Source organism: Salmo salar, chromosome 12 (genome assembly GCF_965601325.2).
Source record: "Salmo salar chromosome 12, fSalSal1, whole genome shotgun sequence".
Taxonomy (NCBI): Eukaryota; Metazoa; Chordata; class Actinopteri; order Salmoniformes; family Salmonidae; genus Salmo; species Salmo salar.
This window is the reverse complement of record NC_138302.1, coordinates 4,513,105-4,539,273: the sequence shown is the minus strand read 5'-3', so window position 1 is coordinate 4,539,273 and position 26,169 is coordinate 4,513,105. Positions and strand designations below refer to the sequence as shown.

Sequence of the window (26,169 nt, the reverse complement as noted above, 5' to 3'; positions counted from 1 at the left end):
CCATCCCTCCCCCTTTTACCCCAAACCGACTCCCCTTGTCCCACTCCCTCCTAAATCTATTAACATCTCCTCCATCCCTCCCCCCTATACCCCAAACGGACTCCCCTTGTCCCACTCCCTCCTAAATCTATTAACATCCCTCCCCCCTATACCCCAAACTGACTCCCAAGTCCCACTCCCTCCTAAATCTATTAACATCTCCTCCATCCCTCCCCCCCTATACCCCAAACTGACTCCCCTTGTCCCACTCCCTCCTAAATCTATTAACATCCCGCCCCCCATACCCCAAACTGACTCCCCTTGTCCCACTCCCTCCTAAATCTATTAACATCCCTCCACCCCCTATACCCCAAACCGACTCCCCTTGTCCCACTCCCTCCAAAATCTATTAACATCCCTCCCCCCATACCCCAAACTGACTCCCCTTGTCCAATTCCCTCCTAAATCTATTAACATCCCCTCCATCCCTCCCCCCTATACCCCAAACCGACTCCCCTTGTCCCACTCCCTCCTAAATCTATTAACATCTTCTCCATCCCTCCCCCCTATACCCCAAACTGACTCCCCTTGTCCCACTCCCTCCTACATCTATTAACATCTCCTCCATCCCTCCCCCCTATACCCCAAACTGACTCCCCTTGTCCCACTCCCTCCTAAATCTATTAACATCACCTCCATCCCTCCCCCCCTATACCCCAAACTGACTCCCCTTGTCCCACTCCCTCCTAAATCTATTAACATCTCCTCCATCCCTTCCCCCTATACCCCAAACTGACTCCCCTTGTCCCACTCCCTCCTAAATCTATTAACATCTCCTCCATCCCTCCCCCCCTATACCCCAAACCGACTCCCCTTTTCCCACTCCCTCCTAAATCTATTAACATCTCCTCCATCCCTCCCCCCCATAACCCAAACGGACTCCCCTTGTCCAACTCCCTCCTAAATCTATTAACATCCCTCTGCCCCTTAACCCCAAACTGACTCCCCAAGTCCCACTCCCTCCTAAATCTATTAACATCTCCTCCATCCCTCCCCCCTATACCCCAAACTGACTCCCCTTGTCCCACTCCCTCCTAAATCTATTAACATCTCCTCCATCCCTCCCCCCCTATACCCCAAACTGACTCCCCTTGTCCCACTCCCTCCTAAATCTATTAACATCCCCTCCATCCCTCCCCCCTATACCCCAAACTGACTCCCCTTGACCCACTCCCTCCTAAATCTATTAACATCCCCTCCATCCCTCCCCCCCATACCCAAAACCGACTCTCCTTGTCCCACTCCCTCCTAAATCTATTAACATCTCCTCCATCCCTCCCCCCTATACCCCAAACTGACTCCCCTTGTCCCACTCCCTCCTACAATCTATTAACATCTCCTCCATCCTTCCCCCCTATACCCCAAACTGACTCCCCTTGTCCCACTCCCTCCTAAATCTATTAACATCTCCTCCATCCCTCCCCCCCTATACCCCAAACCGACTCCCCTTGTCCCACTCCCTCATAAATCTATTAACATCCCCTCCATCCCTCCCCCCTATACCGCAAACCTACTCCCCTTGTCCCACTCCCTCCTAAATCTATTAACATCTCCTCCATCCCTCCCCCCTATACCCCAAACTGATTCCCCTTGTCCCACTCCCTCCTAAATCTATTAACATCTCCTCCATCCCTTCCCCCTATACCCCAAACCGACTCCCCTTGACCCGCTCCCTCCTAAATCTATTAACATCCCTCCCCCCATACCCCAAACTGACTCCCCTTGTCCCACTCCCTCCTAAATCTATGAACATCCCCTCCATCCCTCCCCCCTATACCCCAAACTGACTCCCCTGGTCCCACTCCCTCCTAAATCTATTAACATCTCCTCCATCCCTCCCCCTAAACCCCAAACTGACTCGCCTTGTCCCACTCCCTCCTAAATCTATTAACATCCCTCCCCCCATACCCCAAACTGACTCCCCTTGACCCGCTCCATCCTAAATCTATTAACATCCCTCCCCCCTATACCCCAAACTGACTCCCCTTGTCCCCCTCCCTCCTAAATCTATAAACATCCCCTCCATCCCTCCCCCCTATACCCCAAACCGACTCCCCTTGTCCAACTCCCTCCTAAATCTATTAACATCTCCTCCATCTCCTCCATCCCTCCCCCCCATACCCCAAACCGACTCCCCTTGTCCCACTCCCTCCTAAATCTATTAACATCTCCTCCATCCCTCCCCCCTATACCCCAAACTGACTGCCCTTGTCCCACTCCCTCCTAAATCAATTAACATCTCCTCCATACCTCCCCCCATACCCCAAACTGACTGCCCTTGTCCCACTCCCTCCTAAATCAATTAACATCTCCTCCATACCTCCCCCCATACCCCAAACTGACTCCCCTTGTCCAACTCCCTCCTAAATCTATTAACATCCCTCCCCCCCTATACCCCAAACTGACTCCCCTTGTCCCACTCCCTCCTAAATCTATTAACATCTCCTCCATCCCTCCCCCCTATACCCCAAACCTACTCCCCTTGTCCCACTCCCTCCTAAATCTATTAACATCTCCTCCATCCCTCCCCCCTATACCCCAAACTGACTCCCCTTGTCCCACTCCCTCCTACATCTATTAACATCTCCTCCATCACCTCCCCCCTATACCCCAAACTGACTCCCCTTGTCCCACTCCCTCCTAAATCTATGAACATCCCCTCCATCCCTCCCCCGTATACCCCAAACTGACTCCCCCTGTCCCACTCCCTCCTAAATCTATTAACATCCCTCCCCCCTATACCCCAAACTGACTCCCCTTGTCCCACTCCCTCCTAAATCTATTAACATCTCCTCCATCCCTCCACCCCTATACCCCAAACCGACTCCCCTTGTCCCACTCCCTCCTAAATCTATTAACATCCCCTCCATCCCTCCCCCCTATACCCCAAACCGACTCCCCTTGTCCAACTCCCTCCTAAATCTATTAACATCTCCTCCATCTCCTCCATCCCTCCCCCCCATACCCCAAACCGACTCCCCTTGTCCCACTCCCTCCTAAATCTATTAACATCCCTCCCCCCTATACCCCAAACTGACTCCCCTTGTCCCCCTCCCTCCTAAATCTATAAACATCCCCTCCATCCCTCCCCCCTATACCCCAAACCGACTCCCCTTGTCCCACTCCCTCCTAAATCTATTAACATCTCCTCCATCCCTCCCCCCCTATACCCCAAACTGACTGCCCTTGTCCCACTCCCTCCTAAATCAATTAACATCTCCTCCATACCTCCCCCCATACCCCAAACTGACTGCCCTTGTCCCACTCCCTCCTAAATCTATTAACATCTCCTCCATCCCTCCCCCCATACCCCAAACTGACTCCCCTTGTCCAACTCCCTCCTAAATCTATTAACATCCCTCCCCCCCTATACCCCAAACTGACTCCCCAAGTCCCACTCCCTCCTAAATCTATTAACATCTCCTCCATCCCTCCCCCCTATACCCCAAACCTACTCCCCTTGTCCCACTCCCTCCTAAATCTATTAACATCTCCTCCATCCCTCCCCCCTATACCCCAAACTGACTCCCCTTGTCCCACTCCCTCCTACATCTATTAACATCTCCTCCATCCCTCCCCCCTATACCCCAAACTGACTCCCCTTGTCCCACTCCCTCCTAAATCTATTAACATCCCCTCCATCCCTCCCCCGTATACCCCAAACTGACTCCCCCTGTCCCACTCCCTCCTAAATCTATTAACATCTCCTCCATCCCTCCACCCCTATACCCCAAACCGACTCCCCTTGTCCCACTCCCTCCTAAATCTATTAACATCTTCTCCATCCCTCCCCCCTATACCCCAAACTGACTTTTCAAGTCCCACTCCCTCCTAAATCTATTAACATCCCCTCCATCCCTCTCCCTTTTACCCCAAACCGACTCCCCTTGTCCCACTCCCTCCTAAATCTATTAACATCTCCTCCATCCCTCCCCCCTATACCCAAACGGACTCCCCTTGTCCAAATCCCTCCTAAATCTATTAACATCCCTCCCCCCCTATACCCCAAACTGACTCCCAAGTCCCACTCCCTCCTAAATCTATTAACATCTCCTCCATCCCTCCCCCCTATACCCCAAACTGACTCCCCCTGTCCCACTCCCTCCTAAATCTATTAACATCTCCTCCATCCCTCCACCCCCTATACCCCAAACCGACTCCCCTTGTCCCACTCCCTCCTAAATCTATTAACATCCCTCCCCCCCATACCCCAAACTGACTCCCCCTGTCCCACTCCCTCCTAAATCTATTAACATCTCCTCCATCCCTCCACCCCCTATACCCCAAACCGACTCCCCTTGTCCCACTCCCTCCTAAATCTATTAACATCTCCTCCATCCCTCCCCCCTATACCCCAAACTGACTCCCCTTGGCCCGCTCCCTCCTAAATGTATTAACATCCCCTCCATCCCTCCCCCCTATACCCCAAACCGACTCCCCTTGTCCCACTCCCTCCTAAATCTATTAACATCCCTCCCCCCTATACCCCAAACTGACTCCCCTTGTCCCACTCCCTCCTAAATCTATTAACATCCCCTCCATCCCTCCCCCCTATACCCCAAACCGACTCCCCTTGTCCCACTCCCTCCTAAATCTATTAACATCTTCTCCATCCCTCCCCCTATACCCCAAACTGACTCCCCTTGGCCCGCTCCCTCCTAAATCTATTAACATCCCTCCCTCCCTATACCCCAAACTGACTCCCAAGTCCCACTCCCTCCTAAATCTATTAACATCTCCTCCATCCCTCCCCCCCTATACCCCAAACTGACTCCCCTTGTCCCACTCCCTCCTACATCTATTAACATCTCCTCCATCCCTCCCCCCTATACCCCAAACTGACTCCCCTTGTCCCACTCCCTCCTAAATCTATTAACATCTCCTCCATCCCTCCCCCCTATACCCCAAACTGACTCCCCATGTCCCACTCCCTCCTAAATCTATGAACATCTCCTCCATCCCTGCCCCCCTATACCCCAAGCTGACTCCCCCTGTCCCACTCCCTCCTAAATCTATTAACATCTCCTCCATCCCTCCACCCCCTATACCCCAAACCGACTCCCCTTGTCCCACTCCCTCCTAAATCTATTAACATCCCTCCCCCCATACCTCAAACTGACTCCCCTTGGCCTACTCCATCCTAAATCTATTAACATCTCCTCCATCCCTCCCCCCTATACCCCAAACCGACTCCCCTTGTCCCACTCCCTCCTAAATCTATTAACATCCCTCCCCCCCTATACCCCAAACTGACTCCCCTTGTCCAATTCCCTCCTAAATCTATTAACATCCCCTCCATCCCTCCCCCCTATACCCCAAACCGACTCCCCTTGTCCCACTCCCTCCTAAATCTATTAACATCTTCTCCATCCCTCCCCCTATACCCCAAACTGACTCCCTATGTCCCACTCCCTCCTAAATCTATTAACATCTCCTCCATCCCTTCCCCCTATACCCCAAACTGACTCCCCTTGTCCCGCTCCCTCCTAAATCTATTAACATCTCCTCCATCCCTCCCCCCTATACCCCAAACCGACTCCCCTTGGCCCGCTCCCTCCTAAATCTATTAACATCTCCTCCATCACTCCCCCCTATACCCCAAACTGACTCCCCTTGTCCCACTCCCTCCTAAATCTATTAACATCTCCTCCATCCCTCCCCCCTATACCCCAAACTGACTCCCCTTGTCCCACTCCCTCCTAAATCTATTAACATCTCCTCCATCCCTTCCCCCTATACCCCAAACTGACTCCCCTTGGCCCGCTCCCTCCTAAATCTATTAACATCTCCTCCATTACTCCCCCCTATACCCCAAACTGACTCCCCTTGTCCCACTCCCTCCTAAATCTATTAACATCCCCTCCATCCCTCCCCCCCTATACCCCAAACTGACTCCCCTTGACCCACTCCCTCCTAAATCTATTAACATCCCCTCCATCCTTCCCCCCATACCCAAAACCGACTCTCCTTGTCCCACTCCCTCCTAAATCTATTAACATCTCCTCCATCCCTCCCCCCTATACCCCAAACTGACTCCCCTTGTCCCACTCCCTCCTACAATCTATTAACATCTCCTCCATCCCTCCCCCCTATACCCCAAACTGACTCCCCTTGTCCCACTCCCTCCTAAATCTATTAACATCTCCTCCATCCCTCCCCCCCTATACCCCAAACCGACTCCCCTTGTCCCACTCCCTCATAAATCTATTAACATCCCCTCCATCCCTCCCCCCCTATACCGCAAACCTACTCCCCTTGTCCCACTCCCTCCTAAATCTATTAACATCTCCTCCATCCCTCCCCCCTATACCCCAAACTGATTCCCCTTGTCCCACTCCCTCCTAAATCTATTAACATCTCCTCCATCCCTCCCCCCTATACCCCAAACCGACTCCCCTTGACCCGCTCCCTCCTAAATCTATTAACATCCCTCCCCCCTATACCCCAAACTGACTCCCCTTCTCCCACTCCCTCCTAAATCTATTAACATCTCCTCCATCCCTCCCCCCTATACCCCAAACTGACTCCCCTTGGCCCACTCCCTCCTAAATCTATTAACATCTCCTCCATCCCTCCCCCCCTATACCCCAAACTGACTCCCCAAGTCCCACTCCCTCCTAAATCTATTAACATCTCCTCCATCCCTCCCCCTTATACCCCAAACTGACTCCCCTTGTCCCACTCCCTCCTAAATCTATTAACATCTCCTCCATCCCTCCCCCCTATACCCCAAACTGACTCCCCTTGTCCCACTCCCTCCTAAATCTATTAACATCTCCTCCATCCCTCCCCCCTATACCCCAAACTGACTCCCCTTGTCCCACTCCCTCCTAAATCTATTAACATCTCCTCCATCCCTTCCCCCCTATACCCCAAACCGACTCCCCTTGTCCCACTCCCTCCTAAATCTATTAACATCCCTCCCCCCCATACCCCAAACCGACTCCCCTTGTCCCACTCCCTCCTAAATCTATTAACATCCTCCTCCATCCCTCCCCCCCATACCCCAAACCGACTCCCCTTGTCCCACTCCCTCCTAAATCTATTAACATCTCCTCCATCCCTCCCCCTATACCCCAAACTGACTCCCCTTGTCCCACTCCCTCCTAAATCTATTAACATCTCCTCCATCCCTCCCCCCTATACCCCAAACCGACTCCCCTTGTCCCACTCCCTCCTAAATCTATTAACATCTCCTCCATCCCTCCCCCCTATACCCCAAACTGACTCCCCTTGTCCCACTCCCTCCTAAATCTATTAACATCTCCTCCATCCCTCCCCCCTATACCCCAAACTGACTCCCCTTGTCCCACTCCCTCCTAAATCTATTAACATCTCCTCCATCCCTCCCCCCATACCCCAAACTGACTCCCCTTGTCCAACTCCCTCCTAAATCTATTAACATCCCTCCCCCCCTATACCCCAAACTGACTCCCCAAGTCCCACTCCCTCCTAAATCTATTAACATCTCCTCCATCCCTCCCCCCTATACCCCAAACCTACTCCCCTTGTCCCACTCCCTCCTAAATCTATTAACATCTCCTCCATCCCTCCCCCCTATACCCCAAACTGACTCCCCTTGTCCCACTCCCTCCTACATCTATTAACATCTCCTCCATCCCTCCCCCCCTATACCCCAAACTGACTCCCCTTGTCCCGCTCCCTCCTAAATCTATTAACATCTCCTCCATCCCTCCCCCCTATACCCCAAACTGACTCCCCTTGTCCCACTCCCTCCTAAATCTATTAACATCCCCTCCATACCTCCCCCTATACCCCAAACTGACTCCCCTTGACCCACTCCCTCCTAAATCTATTAACATCCCCTCCATCCCTCCCCCCTATACCCAAAACCGACTCTCCTTGTCCCACTCCCTCCTAAATCTATTAACATCTCCTCCATCCCTCCCCCCTATACCCCAAACTGACTCCCCTTGTCCCACTCCCTCCTACATCTATTAACATCTCCTCCATCCCTCCCCCCTATACCCCAAACTGACTCCCCTTGTCCCACTCCCTCCTAAATCTATTAACATCTCCTCCATCCCTCCCCCCCTATACCCCAAACTGACTCCCCTTGTCCCACTCCCTCATAAATCTATTAACATCCCCTCCATCCCTCCCCCCTATACCGCAAACCTACTCCCCTTGTCCCACTCCCTCCTAAATCTATTAACATCTCCTCCATCCCTCCCCCCCTATACCCCAAACTGACTCCCCTTGTCCCACTCCCTCCTAAATCTATTAACATCTCCTCCATCCCTTCCCCCTATACCCCAAACTGACTCCCCTTTTCCCGCTCCCTCCTAAATCTATTAACATCTCCTCCATCACTCCCCCATACCCCAAACTGACTCCCCTTGTCCCACTCCCTCCTAAATCTATTAACATCCCTCCCCCCCATACCCCAAACTGACTCCCCTTGTCCCACTCCCTCCTAAATCTATGAACATCTCCTCCATCCCTCCCCCCTATACCCCAAACTGACTCCCCTTGTCCCACTCCCTCCTAAATCTATTAACATCTCCTCCATCCCTCCCCCCTATACCCCAAACCGACTCCCCTTGTCCCACTCCCTCCTAAATCTATTAACATCCCTCCACCCCCTATACCCCAAACTGACTCCCCTTGTCCCACTCCCTCCTAAATCTATTAACATCTCCTCCATCCCTCCCCCCTATACCCCAAACTGACTCCCCTTGTCCCACTCCCTCCTAAATCTATTAACATCTCCTCCATCCCTCCCCCCATACCCCAAACTGACTCCCCTTGTCCCACTCCCTCCTAAATCTATTAACATCTCCTCCATCCCTTCCCCCTATACCCCAAACCGACTCCCCTTGTCCCACTCCCTCCTAAATCTATTAACATCCCTCCCCCCTATACCCCAAACTGACTCCCCTTGTCCCACTCCCTCCTAAATCTATTAACATCCCCTCCATCCCTCCCCCCTATACCCCAAACCGACTCCCCTTGTCCCACTCCCTCCTAAATCTATTAACATCTCCTCCATCCCTCCCCCCTATACCCCAAACCGACTCCCCTTGTCCCACTCCCTCCTAAATCTATTAACATCTCCTCCATCCCTCCCCCCCTATACCCCAAACTGACTCCCCTTGTCCCACTCCCTCCTAAATCTATTAACATCTCCTCCATCCCTCCCCCCTATACCCCAAACTGACTCCCCTTGTCCCACTCCCTCCTAAATCTATTAACATCTCCTCCATCCCTCCCCCCTATACCCCAAACCGACTCCCCTTGTCCCACTCCCTCCTAAATCTATTAACATCTCCTCCATCCCTCCCCCCTATACCCCAAACTGACTCCCCTTGTCCCACTCCCTCCTAAATCTATTAACATCTCCTCCATCCCTCCCCCCTATACCCCAAACCGACTCCCCTTGTCCCACTCCCTCCTAAATCTATTAACATCCCCTCCATCCCTCCCCCCTATACCCCAAACTGACTCCCCTTGTCCCACTCCCTCCTAAATCTAATAACATCTCCTCCATCCCTCCCCCCTATACCCCAAACTGACTCCCCTTGTCCCACTCCCTCCTAAATCTATTAACATCCCCTCCATCCCTCCCCCCCTATACCCCAAACCGACTCCCCTTGTCCCACTCCCTCCTAAATCTATTAACATCCCTCCATCCCTCCCCCCTATACCCCAAACTGACTCCCCTTGTCCCACTCCCTCCTAAATCTATTAACATCCCCTCCCAACCTCCCCCCTATACCCCTGTCATGACGTTGGCCTGTGGGTAAGGTTTATGACCCCCCCCATAAATACCTTTACCCCTTCCCCTGTCTTACTGACCCTACTGAAGGACTGCTGTCCTGTTAAATATAGAGAGTCTGGGAACATCAAACAAATGGAGAAAGGTACCACATATTTTGTTAATAAAACCAGTTGGAAATATGCTTGGGAACGTAATGAGTATGTATGTCAGTTCGGTTGTCATCTGAGACATTATGACTGATGACAGGATGACATAAACCGTATCTGAGAAAGTATACACCCTCTAGTTATCAGAGTCACATGGAATTGTTATGCAATTGAAATGTTTGATATTGAAAATGTTTGTTAGGAGATGAAATGTAATTTTAGCTTCCGAATGAGAGATTTGGGTTTTCATAAGGAAAGTGCCCTGCTCGATCAGTAACCCAACCCTGTGAAGAGACAGGGGTTATAAACGATGAAACACCTCCCTCCCCCTCCCCACTATATAATCCTTTGACGAAAAGATAACCAGGTTGTTCCAGTACGGGAGGCCTGCAGCCTCTACGTTAGAAGGACACACATGTCAAGCACAGAACTAAGCCAACCTCGGCGTGAGCTCTGGTATGAACTGGTATGAACTTTGAGCTTATTCACTACAGAAGTGCTACTTCCTAGCCGTTGAGTTAGCAGCGGCCACTGCTAACGTGGGTTAGGAAAGGACGGACGACGGATCCAGTCTAACAACCAGACGAAGATACCACCACGTATCCAATGGACCACCATTGACATTCTTCCGAAAACAGGGAGATCTGTTGGCCAACCCGGCCAGAATCTACGACCAATCTACCGAAGCGCAGCTCAGAGTAAATATTTATTGCATTTTCCTTTTCCAAATGGGCGGTAATTTAGAATGCATAAGATAATGTATTTACGATAGCATAGCTGCTGTTTCTGTGTTCCTAAATCTTCCCGCTCTTTCATTCAAGCCCAACCCCCTTTCCTTTGTGTAACTAGCTTTCATACAGGTTCCGTCCACCAGGACGTTTTCTGTATGACATCATTGTATTCTGTGTATTTGTAATTCTGTGTGATTAGTTAGGTATTTAGTAAATAAATAATTAAACCCAATTTTGTATTGCTGATTCAACTTGTTAGCCAGGGTTCGTGAAGATAGCCAAGAATTTACAACTTTCATTATGAGACTGAAAATAAGACAAGGATTAATATTGACTGCTATCGAGGTAAAATATTACTAAGTATTTTAAGAGTTTATTCGGAAGATAACAGCTCTATAAACGTTCTTCCGTGGTGCCCCGACTTTCTAGTTAATAACATTTACATGATTAGCTTAATCAGGTAATATTAATTACAGAGAAATCATTTTATAAGTTAGCATGTCATATCACTTAATCCGGCATAGCCAAAGACACGACACCCCAAACTGACTCCCCTTGTCCCACTCCCTCCTAAATCTATTAACATCTCCTCCATCCCTCCCCCCCTATACCCCAAACCGACTCCCCTTGACCAGCTCCCTCCTAAATCTATTAACATCCCTCCCCCCTATACCCCAAACTGACTCCCCTTTTCCCACTCCCTCCTAAATCTATTAACATCTCCTCCATCCCTCCCCCCTATACCCCAAACTGACTCCCCTTGTCCCACTCCCTCCTAAATCTATTAACATCTCCTCCATCCCTCCCCCCCATACCCCAAACTGACTCCCCTTGTCCCACTCCCTCCTAAATCTATTAACATCCCTGCATCCCTCCCCCCTATACCCCAAACCGACTCCCCTTGACCCGCTCCCTCCTAAATCTATTAACATCCCTCCCCCTATACCCCAAACTGACTCCCCTTTTCTGCTCCCTCCTAAATCTATTAACATCCCCTCCATCCCTCCCCCCTATACCCCAAACTGACTCCCCTTGTCCCACTCCCTCCTAAATCTATTAACATCCCCTCCATCCCTCCCCCCCCATACCCTAAACCGACTCCCCTTGTCCCACTCCCTCCTAAATCTATTAACATCCCTCCATCCCTCCCCCCCTATACCCCAAACTGACTCCTCTTGTCCCACTCCCTCCTAAATCTATTAACATCCCTCCCCCCTATACCCCAAACTGACTCCCCTTGTCCCACTCCCTCCTAAATCTATGAACATCTCCTCCATCCCTCCCCCCTATACCCCAAACTGATTCCCCTTGTCCCACTCCCTCCTAAATCTATTAACATCCCCTCCATCCTTCCCCCCATACCCCAAACTGACTCCCCTTGTCCCACTCCCTCCTAAATCTATTAACATCTCCTCCATCCCTCCCCCCTATACCCCAAACTGACTCCCCTTGTCCCACTCCCTCCTAAATCTATTAACATCCCCTCCATCCCTCCCCCCTATACCCCAAACTGACTCCCCTTGTCCCACTCCCTCCTAAATCTATTAACATCTCCTCCATCCCTCCCCCCTATACCCCAAACTGACTCCCCTTGTCCCACTCCCTCCTAAATCTATTAACATCTCCTCCATCCCTCCCCCCCTATACCCCAAACCGACTCCCCTTGTCCCACTCCCTCCTAAATCTATTAACATCTCCTCCATCCCTCCCCCCCTATACCACAAACCGACCCCCCTTGTCCCACTCCCTCCTAAATCTATTAACATCTCCTCCACCCCTCCCCCCTATACCCCAACCCGACTCCCCTTGTCCCACTCCCTCCTAAATCTATTAACATCTCCTCCATCCCTCCCCCCATACCCCAAACTGACTCCCCTTGTCCCACTCCCTCCTAAATCTATTAACATCTCCTCCATCCCTCCCCCCTATACCCCAAACTGACTCCCCTTGTCCCACTCCCTCCTAAATCTATTAACATCTCCTCCATCCCTCCCCCCTATACCCCAAACCGACTCCCCTTTTCCCACTCCCTCCTAAATCTATTAACATCCCCTCCATCCCTCCCCCCCTATACCCCAAACCGACTCCCCTTGTCCCACTCCCTCCTAAATCTATTAACATCCCTCCCCCCTATACCCCAAACTGACTCCTCTTGTCCCACTCCCTCCTAAATCTATTAACATCCCCTCCATCCCTCCCCCCTATACCCCAAACTGATTCCCCTTGTCCCACTCCCTCCTAAATCTATTAACATCTCCTCCATCCCTCCCCCCTATTCCCCAAACTGACTCCCCTTGTCCCACTCCCTCCTAAATCTATTAACATCTCCTACATCCCTCCCCCCTATACCCCAAACCGACTCCCCTTGTCCCACTCCCTCCTAAATCTATTAACATCCCCTCCATCCCTCCCCCTATACCCCAAACTGACTCCCCTTGACCCGCTCCCTCCTAACTCTATTAACATCCCTCCCCCCTATACCCCAAACTGACTCCCCTTTTCTGCTCCCTCCTAAATCTATTAACATCCCCTCCATCCCTCCCCCCATACCCCAAACTGACTCCCCTTGTCCCACTCCCTCCTAAATCTATTAACATCCCCTCCATCCCTCCCCCCTATACCCCAAACGGACTCCCCTGGTCCCACTCCCTCCTAAATCTATTAACATCCCCTCCATCCCTCCCCCCCTATACCCCAAACTGACTCCCCATGTCCCACTCCCTCCTAAATCTATTAACATCTCCTCCATCCCTCCCCCCTATACCCCAAACTGACTCCCCTGGTCCCACTCCCTCCTAAATCTATTGACATCTCCTCCATCCCTCCCCCCTATACCCCAAACCGACTCCCCTTGTCCCACTCCCTCCTAAATCTATTAACATCCCTCCCCCCTATACCCTAAACCGACTCCCCTTGTCCCACTCCCTCCTAAATCTATTAACATCCCTGCATCCCTCCCCCCCATACCCCAAACTGACTCCCCTTGACCCGCTCCCTCCTAAATCTATTAACATCTCCTCCATCCCTCCCCCCTATACCCCAAACCGACTCCCCTTTTCCCACTCCCTCCTAAATCTATTAACATCCCCTCCATCCCTCCCCCCCTATACCCCAAACCGACTCCCCTTGTCCCACTCCCTCCTAAATCTATTAACATCCCTCCCCCCTATACCCCAAACTGACTCCTCTTGTCCCACTCCCTCCTAAATCTATTAACATCCCCTCCATCCCTCCCCCCCTATACCCCAAACTGATTCCCCTTGTCCCACTCCCTCCTAAATCTATTAACATCTCCTCCACCCCTCCCCCCCATACCCCAAACTGACTCCCCTTGTCCCACTCCCTCCTAAATCTATTAACATCTCCTCCATCCCTCCCCCCCTATACCCCAAACTGACTGCCCTGGTCCCACTCCCTCCTAAATCTATTAACATCTCCTCCATCCCTCCCCCCTATACCCCAAACCGACTCCCCTTCTCCCACTCCCTCCTAAATCTATTAACATCCCTCCCCCCTATACCCCAAACTGACTCCTCTTGTCCCACTCCCTCCTAAATCTCTTAACATCCCCTCCATCCCTCAGGTGAACCTCCTTTAAAAAACAAAAGTCAAAACCCACACCCTCTAAATAACTAAAAACCTTCCTCCTCTTAACAAAATCCCTTAAACGCTTCCATTTAAACTAACAAAAGTTATAGTAGACTCCATGAAAACAATTATACAATCAAATCAAAAACAACCATCACCCAACTACTAACCACCCCCCCAGGAGTCTCACCCGATGCTCCCCTGCTCCATCTCCACCGGCAGGGACGCCGTCTCTCCTCCCGACGTCCCCCCGTCTTCCTCCATCTCACCAACCCAGGATGCAGGAAGCGTGTTTGGCTCCTGAGTGCTCTGCATCCTGGGTTGACCACCAAACTCCTCCACTTCCCCAGCCCCGTATCTGGTTGGGTAGAGGGTAGGGGAGCCCATGTCCCCAAACAGGAACTGTTGTTGACCAGTTGACCAGCCCTGAGCCGTGCTTGGTGTATCAAGCTTCACCAGGAGTTGAGGGGCTGATGGAAGCCAGCGAGGACACAGAAGTTTCTCCCGCCCCCATCACTTGCTTGGCCACCCCCTCCCCCCCATACCCCCTTCCCTCTCGCTGTCCGTCGAGAGCCCCTTCCTCTTCCCTCTCTTCTTTGGCGATGGCGGTAACAGGGAGACACCATTCCCCCCATCTCTTCCATGAGGGCGCTCGACATTCTGCTGTCCCCCCACTCCCTCTCCCCCTCTCCCCCCTCCTCCACTGGTCCTGCCACCGACTCCTTCTCCACCACCTCAGCACTTTCTTGTGCTGCAATTTCTTGTGCAAAACGGGGGCTGACGTGCATAAAACAACGTCCCCCTGTCAGCCCCCAGGGAGAACAGAGCTGGAGGATGAAGGTAGCCGCCCAGTCCCTTTGGGTCCTCCCTGAGGAGGGCCTGGAAGTCTCTCCTCCCGTTCCAAAAAAACAGGGAGTCCTTGAGGTGCCTTGTTGTGGAGATGTCATCAATGTATCTCCCCAGAAAGGCCCTCACCTCCTCGTCCTTGACGTACGGGTTATAAATGTTCACAGTTACAATCCTGAAATAGTTTTTGCTGTTTTTTGCCAAGCTGGTTACCTCGTAGTGACACATCGGCCTCGCACCTCCCACTTCTCTCACCTTTTTCAGGATCTCGTCATGTTTTTCTTCTGTGTGTAAAGCCAGACCTCCAACACCAGACCTGGGTAGTAGAACACAGAGTGTGGAATGATCTCCAACACCAGACCTGGGTAGTAGAACACAGAGTGTAGAATGACCTCCACCACCAGACCTGGGTAGTAGAACACAGAGTGTAGAATGATCTCCAACACCAGACCTGGGTAGTAGAACACAGTGCTGTAGTAAACATTTTTTTATTCGCACTAGTCAATCAACACATTCAGGTCTTTGTATGTCTCAATATAATAGTATTATTTAATTAAAACCATTTAAATGAATCTTTGTCTGAAAATAAAATCTGATCCTCAACTGCGTTTCCCTCCAGTCAGCAGACGGCGATGTGCGTCTTTCAGGCGATGCTGTCAGAGTGACGTCTAATCTAGTGGACGGTTCTTCATAAACAGCTCGTCAACCACCTCGGTAGCTTGCTAGCCAACATAGCCGAAAGATTCAAGCTATTTATACGCTTTCGGTCTATATTACCTACTGTGTTTTAGACACACTTCTGTCGTATCTACTTGTTAACCTATTTAATTTAATATTACGTTATTTTGTATTAGTCAGCTATAGTAGCTGGCTGGTTAAGTTAGCATTAGCCTAGTCGCTTATGATAGCTAGCTAGCTAACATCCCCGAACATGAGCTCCCTAAACTACTCCCCTCCTGTTAAAGAAGAGGAGGTCTGCTGGACGGAGAAAGAAGCTCTGGGGCTGAACATTGTCGTGAAAGAGGAGAAGGAAGAGGAGGATGTTACAGTAAAACAAGAAGTAGAGGGTGACGCTGTTACAGTGAAAGAAGAAGAGAAAGACGTTACAGTGAAAGAAGAGGAAGACGCGTTCAGAGTGAAAGAGGAGGAGGATGTTACAGTAAAAGAAGAAGAGGAAGAGGAGGATGCAGTTTTTGAAGTGAAAGAGGAAGGAGAGGAGGAGGAGACAGAAGGTCAGATTAACACCAGTAAATACTATTATTAAATAACGGGCACAAACCCTGCAGTTGTTGAACTGATGAACACACATGTGGTTTTAAAGCAGCAATGGTTTTTGTTTTGCATACATTTTAAAATGAAAAATCAGAGTCTGGTGTAATTCTGTTACTGTGGAATTGTCCAGCTCCTAACTATACTCAACAAAAAATATAAACGCAACATGCAACAACTTCAAAGATTTTACTGAGTTGCAGTTCATAGAAGTCAATTGAAATATATTCATTAGGCCCTAATCTATGGATTTTACGACTGGGCAGGTTCTGCTGCCATATGCCGACCCACTGGGGCACAAGACCCAGCCAATCAGAATGAGGTTTCCCACACAAAAGGGCTTCATTACAGACAGAAATACTCCTCAGCCCCTCCCCTCCTCAGATGATCCCGCATGAAACATGGGACCAACACTTTCCATGTTGCGTTTATATTTTTGTTCAGTATATAAACTTAGGAACACATGTCAGCGTAGAGCCCTGAACTATAATAATAAGGCAGCAGTTTATCTGGCAGGACAGTGTGGTGTGTAGTGATCAGCAGTTTATCTGGCAGGGCAGTGTGGTGTGTAGTGATCAGCAGTTTATCTGGCAGGGCAGTGTGGTGTGTAGTGATCAGCAGTTTATCTGGCAGGGCAGTGTGGTGTGTAGTGATCAGCAGTTTATCTGGCAGGGCAGTGTGGTGTGTAGTGATCAGCAGTTTATCTGGCAGGACAGTGTGGTGTGTAGTGATCAGCAGTTTATCTGGCAGGGCAGTGTGGTGTGTAGTGATCAGCAGTTTATCTGGCAGGGCAGTGTGGTGTGTAGTGATCAGCAGTTTATCTGGCAGGGCAGTGTGGTGTGTAGTGATCAGCAGTTTATCTGGCAGGACAGTGTGGTGTGTAGTGATCAGCAGTTTATCTGGCAGGGCAGTGTGGTGTGTAGTGATCAGCAGTTTATCTGGCAGGGCAGTGTGGTGTGTAGTGATCAGCAGTTTATCTGGCAGGACAGTGTGGTGTGTAGTGATCAGCAGTTTATCTGGCAGGGCAGTGTGGTGTGTAGTGATCAGCAGTTTATCTGGCAGGACAGTGTGGTGTGTAGTGATCAGCAGTTTATCTGGCAGGGCAGTGTGGTGTGTAGTGATCAGCAGTTTATCTGGCAGGGCAGTGTGGTGTGTAGTGATCAGCAGTTTATCTGGCAGGACAGTGTGGTGTGTAGTGATCAGCAGTTTATCTGGCAGGACAGTGTGGTGTGTAGTGATCAGTTTATCTGGCAGGACAGTGTGGTGTGTAGTGATCAGTTTATCTGGCAGGACAGTGTGGTGTGTAGTGATCAGCAGTTTATCTGGCAGGACAGTGTGGTGTGTAGTGATCAGCAGTTTATCTGGCAGGACAGTGTGGTGTGTAGTGATCAGCAGTTTATCTGGCAGGGCAGTGTGGTGTGTAGTGATCAGTTTATCTGGCAGGACAGTGTGGTGTGTAGTGATCAGCAGTTTATCTGGCAGGACAGTGTGGTGTGTAGTGATCAGTTTATCTGGCAGGACAGTGTGGTGTGTAGTGATGAGCAGTTTATCTGGCAGGACAGTGTGGTGTGTAGTGATCAGTTTATCTGGCAGGACAGTGTGGTGTGTAGTGATCAGCAGTTTATCTGTCAGGACAGTGTGGTGTGTAGTGATCAGCAGTTTATCTGTCAGGACAGTGTGGTGTGTAGTGATCAGTTTATCTAGCAGGACAGTGTGGTGTGTAGTGATCAGTTTATCTGGCAGGACAGTGTGGTGTGTAGTGATCAGTTTATCTGGCAGGACAGTGTGGTGTGTAGTGATCAGCAGTTTATCTGGCAGGACAGTGTGGTGTGTAGTGATCAGTTTATCTGGCAGGACAGTGTGGTGTGTAGTGATCAGTTTATCTAGCAGGACAGTGTGGTGTGTAGTGATCAGTTTATCTGGCAGGACAGTGTGGTGTGTAGTGATCAGTTTATCTGGCAGGACAGTGTGGTGTGTAGTGATCAGTTTATCTAGCAGGACAGTGTGGTGTGTAGTGATCAGCAGTTTATCTGGCAGGACAGTGTGGTGTGTAGTGATCAGTTTATCTGGCAGGACAGTGTGGTGTGTAGTGATCAGTTTATCTGGCAGGACAGTGTGGTGTGTAGTGATCAGTTTATCTGGCAGGACAGTGTGGTGTGTAGTGATCAGTTTATCTAGCAGGACAGTGTGGTGTGTAGTGATCAGCAGTTTATCTGGCAGGACAGTGTGGTGTGTAGTGATCAGTTTATCTGGCAGGACAGTGTGGTGTGTAGTGATCAGCAGTTTATCTGGCAGGACAGTGTGGTGTGTAGTGATCAGTTTATCTGGCAGGACAGTGTGGTGTGTAGTGATCAGTTTATCTGGCAGGACAGTGTGGTGTGTAGTGATCAGCAGTTTATCTGGCAGGACAGTGTGGTGTGTAGTGATCAGTTTATCTGGCAGGACAGTGTGGTGTGTAGTGATCAGTTTATCTGGCAGGACAGTGTGGTGTGTAGTGATGTGTTATGGAGGCACTTTGGTGATTCTTCATGTTCACTTGTACAACTGTTCATCATTACTATTGTATCTAAATGAATTATTTTAACACATTGGTTAAAAGACTCTTGTCACAAAAATGTAATTACATTGAGCAATATACCACATTACTTCTTACTTACATTTCTTGTGTTACAAACATTGCCAAGCTGCTCATTCGTTTCTTGTTGTTGGGATTTTTGGTGTAATCAGTCATGGCAATAAATATTTGGGCTGGTAAAAGATCAGTGGCTGGTATATTCTATCATCTGCCTGCTACAGTGGCTGATATATTCTATCATCTGCCTGCTACAGTGGCTGGTATATTCTATCATCTGCCTGCTACAGTGGCTGGTATATTCTATCATATGCCTGCTACAGTGGCTGGTATATTCTATCATCTGCCTGCTACAGTGGCTGGTATATTCTATCATCTGCCTGCTACAGTGGCTGGTATATTCTATCATCTGCCTGCTACAGTGGCCGGTATATTCTATCATCTGCCTGCTACAGTGGCTGGTATATTCTATCATCTGCCTGCTACAGTGGCCGGTATATTCTATCATCTGCCTGCTACAGTGGCTGGTATATTCTATCATCTGCCTGCTACAGTGGCCGGTATATTCTATCATCTGCCTGCTACAGTGGCTGGTATATTCTATCATCTGCCTGCTACAGTGGCCGGTATATTCTATCATCTGCCTGCTACAGTGGCTGGTATATTCTATCATCTGCCTGCTACAGTGGCTGGTATATTCTATCATCTGCCTGCTACAGTGGCTGGTATATTCTATCATCTGCCTGCTACAGTGGCTGGTATATTCTATCATCTGCCTGCTACAGTGGCTGGTATATTCTATCATCTGCCTGCTACAGTGGCTGGTATATTCTATCATCTGCCTGCTACAGTGGCTGGTATATTCTATCATCTGCCTGCTACAGTGGCTGGTATATTCTATCATCTGCCTGCTACAGTGGCTGGTATATTCTGTCATCTGCCTGCTACAGTGGCTGGTATATTCTATCATCTGCCTGCTACAGTGGCTGGTATATTCTATCATCTGCCTGCTACAGTGGCTGGTATATTCTATCATCTGCCTGCTACAGTGGCTGGTATATTCTATCATCTGCCTGCTACAGTGGCTGGTATATTCTATCATCTGCCTGCTACAGTGGCTGGTATATTCTATCATCTGCCTGCTACAGTGGCCGGTATATTCTATCATCTGCCTGCTACAGTAGCTGGTATATTCTATCATCTGCCTGCTACAGTAGCTGGTATATTCTATCATCTGCCTGCTACAGTGGCCGGTGGACCAAAATCAAACTAAAACAAAACTTTTGTCAAAGTTTGTAAAAACATTTAAACATTCACTACATTGACTGTCTGACTTTGACCTTCACACAGGAGAGAGACAGGACTATCGTGGATCCTCTGGGGAGCCTCAACAGCATCATGATGCTGACGAGGCAGAGAAGAGTCTCTCCACATCAGGACACCTCAAGAAACACCATCAGAGACCCACAGAAAGGAAACCTCACTGCTGCTCCGACTGTGGGAAACGTTTCAAATCTTCATCAGAACTTAAAAAACACCAGCGAGTACACACAGGAGAGAAGCCTTATAGCTGTAATCAATGTGGGAAGAGTTTTACTCATTCAAGTAATCTGAAAACACACCAGAGAACACACACAAGAGAGAAGCCTTACACCTGTGATCAATGTGGGAAGAGTTTTACTCAGGCAAGCAACCTGGTATCACACCAGAGAACACACACAGGAGAGCAGCCATATAGCTGTGAGCAATGTGGCAAGAGTTTTACTCAGTCAAGCAACCTGGTATCACACCAGAGAATACACACAGGAGAGCAGCCATATAGTTGTGAGCAATGTGGGAAAAACTTTTCTCGGGGAGAACGCCTCAAAGAGCACCAGAGAACACACACAGGAGAGAAACCTTATAGCTGTGATCAGTGTGGCAAGAGTTTTACTCAGTCACGCAACCTGGTATCACATCAGAGAACACACACAGGAGAGCAGCCATATACCTGTGAGCAATGTGGCAAGAGTTTTACTCAGTCAAGCAACCTGGTATCACACCAGAGAACACACACAGGAGAGCAGCCATATAGCTGTGAGCAATGTGGGAAAAGCTTTTCTCGGATAGAACACCTTAAAGGACACCAGAGAACACACACAGGAGAGAAACCTTATAGCTGTGATCAGTGTGGGAAGAGTTTTACTCAGTCAAACAGCCTGAATAGACACCAGAGAACACACACATGAAAGAAACCTTATAGCTGTAATCAGTGTGGGAAGAGTTTTACTCAGTCAAACAGCCTGGTATCACCAGAGAGCACACACAGGAGAGACACCTTACCACTGCTCTGACTTTGAAGAGCTTTGCTTCCCTAAGAAACCTGACACAACACCAGAGAACACACACAGGAGAGAAGCCTTATAGCTGTGATCAATGTGACAAGAGATACTCTCATTCATGTGGTCTGATTAAACATCAGAAAATACATGCAGGAGATCCACAGAGTGTGGAATGATCTCCAACACCAGACCTGGGTAGTAGAACACAGAGTGTGGAATGATCTCCAGCACCAGACCAGACCTGGAACACAGACTGTGGAATGTAGTAAACATTTTTTTATTCGCACTAGTCAATCAACACATTCAGGTCTTTGTATGTCTCAATATAATAGTATTATTTAATTAAAACCATTTAAACGAATCTTTGTCTGAAAATAAAATCTGATCCTCAACTGCGTTTCCCTCCAGTCAGCAGACGGCGATGTGCGTCTTTCAGGCGATGCTGCAGCGTGACGTATAATCTAGTGGACGGTTCTTCATAAACAGCTCGTCAACCACCTCGGTAGCTTGCTAGCCAACATAGCCGAAAGATTCAAGCTATTTATACGCTTTCGGTCTATATTAGCTACTGTGTTTCAGACACACTTCTGTCGCATCTACTTGTTAACCTATTTAATATTACGTTATTTTGTATTAGTCAGCTATAGTAGCTGGCTGGTTAAGTTAGCATTAGCCTAGTTGCTAATGATAGCTAGCTAGCTAACATCCCCGAACATGAGCTCCCTAAACTACTCCCCTCCTGTTAAAGAAGAGGAGGTCTGCTGGACGGAGAAAGAAGCTCTGGGGCTGAACATTGTCGTGAAAGAGGAGAAGGAAGAGGAGGATGTTACAGTAAAACAAGAAGTAGAGGGTGAGACTTTTACAGTGAAAGAAGAAGAGAAAGACGTTACAGTTAAACTAGAGGAAGACACGTTCAGCGTGAAAGAGGAGCAGGATGTTACAGTAAAAGAGGAGGATGTAGTTTTTGGAGTGAATAAGGAAGGGGAGATTACTGTCACATTGAAAGATGAAGAAGAGGAGGAGAAAGGAGATCTGATTAACACCACTAAGTACCGCCTTCAATTAGTTTTTAACTTTGGATATTCGGAGTTGGCTCTTCAACGGAGGGCCCTGGGATGATGACTGATATGTCTAGAATCAGATGACGTCGAGAGCAAGCTACCCCTTGTTTTCTCCGTTCCGTTCCTAAAAAGTGACTTAACATATGTAACCGATGTGAAATGGCTAGTTAGTTAGCTGTGGTGCGCGCTAATAGCGTTTCAATCAGTGACGTCACTCGCTCTGAGACTTGAAGTAGGGTTTCCCCTTGCGTTGCAAGGGCCATGGCTTTTGTGGCGCGATGGGTAACGATGCTTCGTGGGGTGTCAATTGTTGATGTGTGCAAGGGTCCCTGGTTCGAGCCCAGGTTGGGGCGAAGAGAGGGACGGAACCTACACTGTTACACATACACTACCGTTCAAAAGTTTGGAGTCACATAGAAATGTCCTTGTTTTCGAAAGAAAAGCAATTTTTTTGTCCATTAAAATAACATCAAATTGATCAGAAATACAGTTTAGACATTGTTAATGTTGTAAATGACTATTGTAGCTGGAAATGGCTGATCTTTAATGGAATATCTACATAGGCGTACAGAGGCCCATTATCAGCAACCATCACTCCTGTGTTCCAATGGCACGTTGTGCTAGCTAATCCAAGTTTATAATTTTAAAAGTCTAATTGATCATTAGAAAACCCTTTTGCAATTATGTTAGCACAGCTGAAAACTGTTGTGCTGATTTAAAGCAATACAACTGGCCTTATTTAGACTAGTTGAGTATCTGGAGCATCAGCATTTGTGGGTTCGATTACAGGCTCAAAATGGCCATAAACAAAACTTTCTTCTGGACCTCGTCAGTCTAGTCTTGTTCTGAGAAATGAAGGCTATTCCATGTGAGAAATTGCCGAGAAACTGAAGATCTTGTACAACGCTATGTACTACTCCCTTCACAGAACAGCGCAAACTGTCTCTAACCAGAATAGAAAGAGGAGTGGAAGGCCCCGGTGCACAACTGAGCAAGAGGACAAGTATATTAGTGTCTAGTTTGAGAAACAGACGCCTCACAAGTCCTCAACTGGCAGCTTCGTTAAATAGTACCCGCAAAACACCAGTCTCAATGTCAACAGTGAAGAGGCGACTCCTGGATGCTGGCCTTCTAGGCAGAGTTGCAAAGAATAAGCCATATCTCAGACTGGCCTATAAAAATAAAAGATTAAGATGGGCAAAAGAACAGACACTGGACAGATGACTTCTGCCTAGAAGGCCAGCATCCCGGAGTGTTTTGCTGGTACTATTTAATGAAGCTGCCAGTTGAGGACATGTGAGGTGTCTGTATCAGTAGATTGTGTTCCTCTGACAGGTTGTGTTCCTATAGGTTATAAAGATTGACCGATTTAATTAGGGCCGATTTCAAGTTTTCATAACAGTCGGTATTTTTGGCCACCGATTTGCTGATTTAAAAATATATATATATATATATTTTTTAACTGGCAAGTCAGTTAAGAATACATTCTTATTTTCAATGACGGCCTAGGAACGGTGGGTTAACTGCATTGTTCTGGGGCAGAACGACAGATTTTTACCTTGTCAGCTTGGGGATTCAATCTTGCAACCTTACGGTTAACTAGTCCAACGCTCTAACCGCCTGCTTTACATTGCACTCCACGAGGAGCCTGCATGTTACGCGAATGCAGTAAGAAGCCATGGTAAGTTGCTAGCTAGCATTAAACTTATCTTATAAAAAAACAATCAATCAATCAATCATAATCACTAGTTAACTACACATGGTTGATGATATTACTAGTTTATCTAGCCTGTCCTGCGTTGCATAAAATCGATGCGGTGCGCATTCACGAAAAAGGTTGCTCCAACTTGTACCTAACCATAAACATCAATGTCTTTCTTAAAATCAATACACAAGTATATCTTTTTACATTTACATTACATTTACGTCATTTAGCAGACACTCTTATCCAGAGCGACTGTCACGCTTGTCGTTGGAAATGGAGGACCAAAACGCAGCAGGTATGTGTATGCTCATCTTGCTTTTTAATAAATACAAAATGAACACCAAAATAACAAAGAATGAACGATCGACAAAAACAGTCTGGTAAGGCACAAGGCTAAACACAGAATAATCACCCACAAATAACAAACACAAACACACCCTCATATATGGGACTCTCAATCAAAGGCAGATAGACAACACCTGCCTTCAACTGAGAGTCCCAACCCCAATTAACCAAACATAGAAACAGACATACTAGACAAAATCATAGAATACCTGAAAACCAAACAGTGCCCAAAAACCCCGGAATACTTAAACCAAATGCCCCTTCAACAAAACACACCACCCCGAACCACATAAAACGAATATCCTCTGCCACGTCCTGACCAAACTACAATACCAATTAACCTTATACTGGTCAGGACGTGACGGCGACTTACAAATTGGTGCATTCACCTTATGATATCCAGTGGAACAACCACTTTACAATAGTACATCTATATCTTTTTTTGGGGGAGGGGGGGGGGGGGTAGAAGGATTACTTTATCCTATCCTGGGTATTCCTTAAAGAGGTGGGGTTTCAGGTGTCTACGGAAGGTGGTGATTGACTCCGCTGTCCTGGCGTCGTGAGGGAGCTTGTTCCACCATTGGGGTGCCAGAGCAGCGAACAGTTTTGACTGGGCTGAGCAGGAACTGTGCTTCCGCAGAGGTAGGGGGGCCAGCAGGCCAGAGGTGGATGGACACAGTGCCCTTGTTTGGGTGTAGGGACTGATCAGAACCTGAAGGTACGAAGGTGCCGTTCCCCTCACAGCTCCGTAGGCAAGCACCATGGTCTTGTAGCAGATGTGAGCTTCAACTGGAAGCCAGTGGAGTGTGCGGAGGAGCGGGGTGACGTGAGAGAACTTGGGAAGGTTGAACACCAGACGGGCTGCGGCGTTCTGGATGAGTTGTAGGGGTTTAATGGCACAGGCAGGGAGCCCAGCCAACAGCGAGTTGCAGTAATCCCAACGGAAGATGACAAGTGCCTGGATTAGGACCTGCGCCGCTTCCTGTGTAAGGCAGGGTCGTACTCTGCGAATGTTGTAGAGCATGAACCTACAGGATCGGGTCACCGCCTTGATGTTAGCGGAGAACGACAGGGTGTTGTCCAGGGTCACGCCAAGGCTCTTAGCACTCTGGGAGGAGGACACAATGGAGTTGTCAACCGTGATGGCGAGATCATGGAACGGGCAGTCCTTCCCCGGGAGGAAGAGCAGCTCCGTCTTGCCGAGGTTCAGCTTGAGGTGGTGATCCGTCATCCACACTGATATGTCTGCCAGACATGCAGAGATGCGATTCGCCACCTGGTTATCAGAAGGGGGAAAGGAGAAGATCAATTGTGTGTCGTCTGCGTAACAATGATAGGAGAGACCATGTGAGGATATGACAGAGCCAAGTGACTTGGTGTATAGCGAGAATAGGAGAGGGCCTAGAACGGAGCCCTGGGGGACCAGTGGTGAGAGTACGTGGTGCGGAGACAGATTCTCGCCACGCCACCTGGTAGGAGCGACCTGTCAGGTAGGACACAATCCAAGAGTGAGCCGCGCCGGCATATTTACTTAATATTGCCTGCTAACATGAATTTCTTTTAACCCTTTCATGCGTGAGTTCCAAATATCTCTAACGGTCGCCCCAGCGTGAGATTTTTTTATGCACGTGATGTTAGAACATTCTCTCCATTCCAGAATGTGACATGTATGTTTTGTTCGATAAAGTTCATATTTATATCCAAAAACATCATTATACAGTGGCACTTGATGTTCAGAATATATTTTGCCTCCAATACTGCCGATAAATCAGCACAACAATTTACAAAAATACTCATCATAAAC

At 48.8% G+C, this 26,169-nt stretch overlaps 1 protein-coding gene across 1 annotated transcript; it reads left to right on the top strand.

Annotated features, from left to right (window-relative positions):
- Nucleotides 1-15,798: 15,798 nt before the first annotated feature.
- On the top strand, nt 15,799-24,787 carry LOC106613297 (uncharacterized). The gene is made up of 2 exons (XM_045692037.2): nt 15,799-16,324; nt 20,284-24,787. Exons 1-2 carry the CDS (start codon nt 16,024-16,026, stop codon nt 21,159-21,161), a joined length of 1,179 nt encoding a protein of 392 aa, XP_045547993.2. The 5' UTR covers nt 15,799-16,023; the 3' UTR covers nt 21,162-24,787.
- The last annotated feature ends 1,382 nt before the right edge of the window (nt 24,788-26,169 follow it).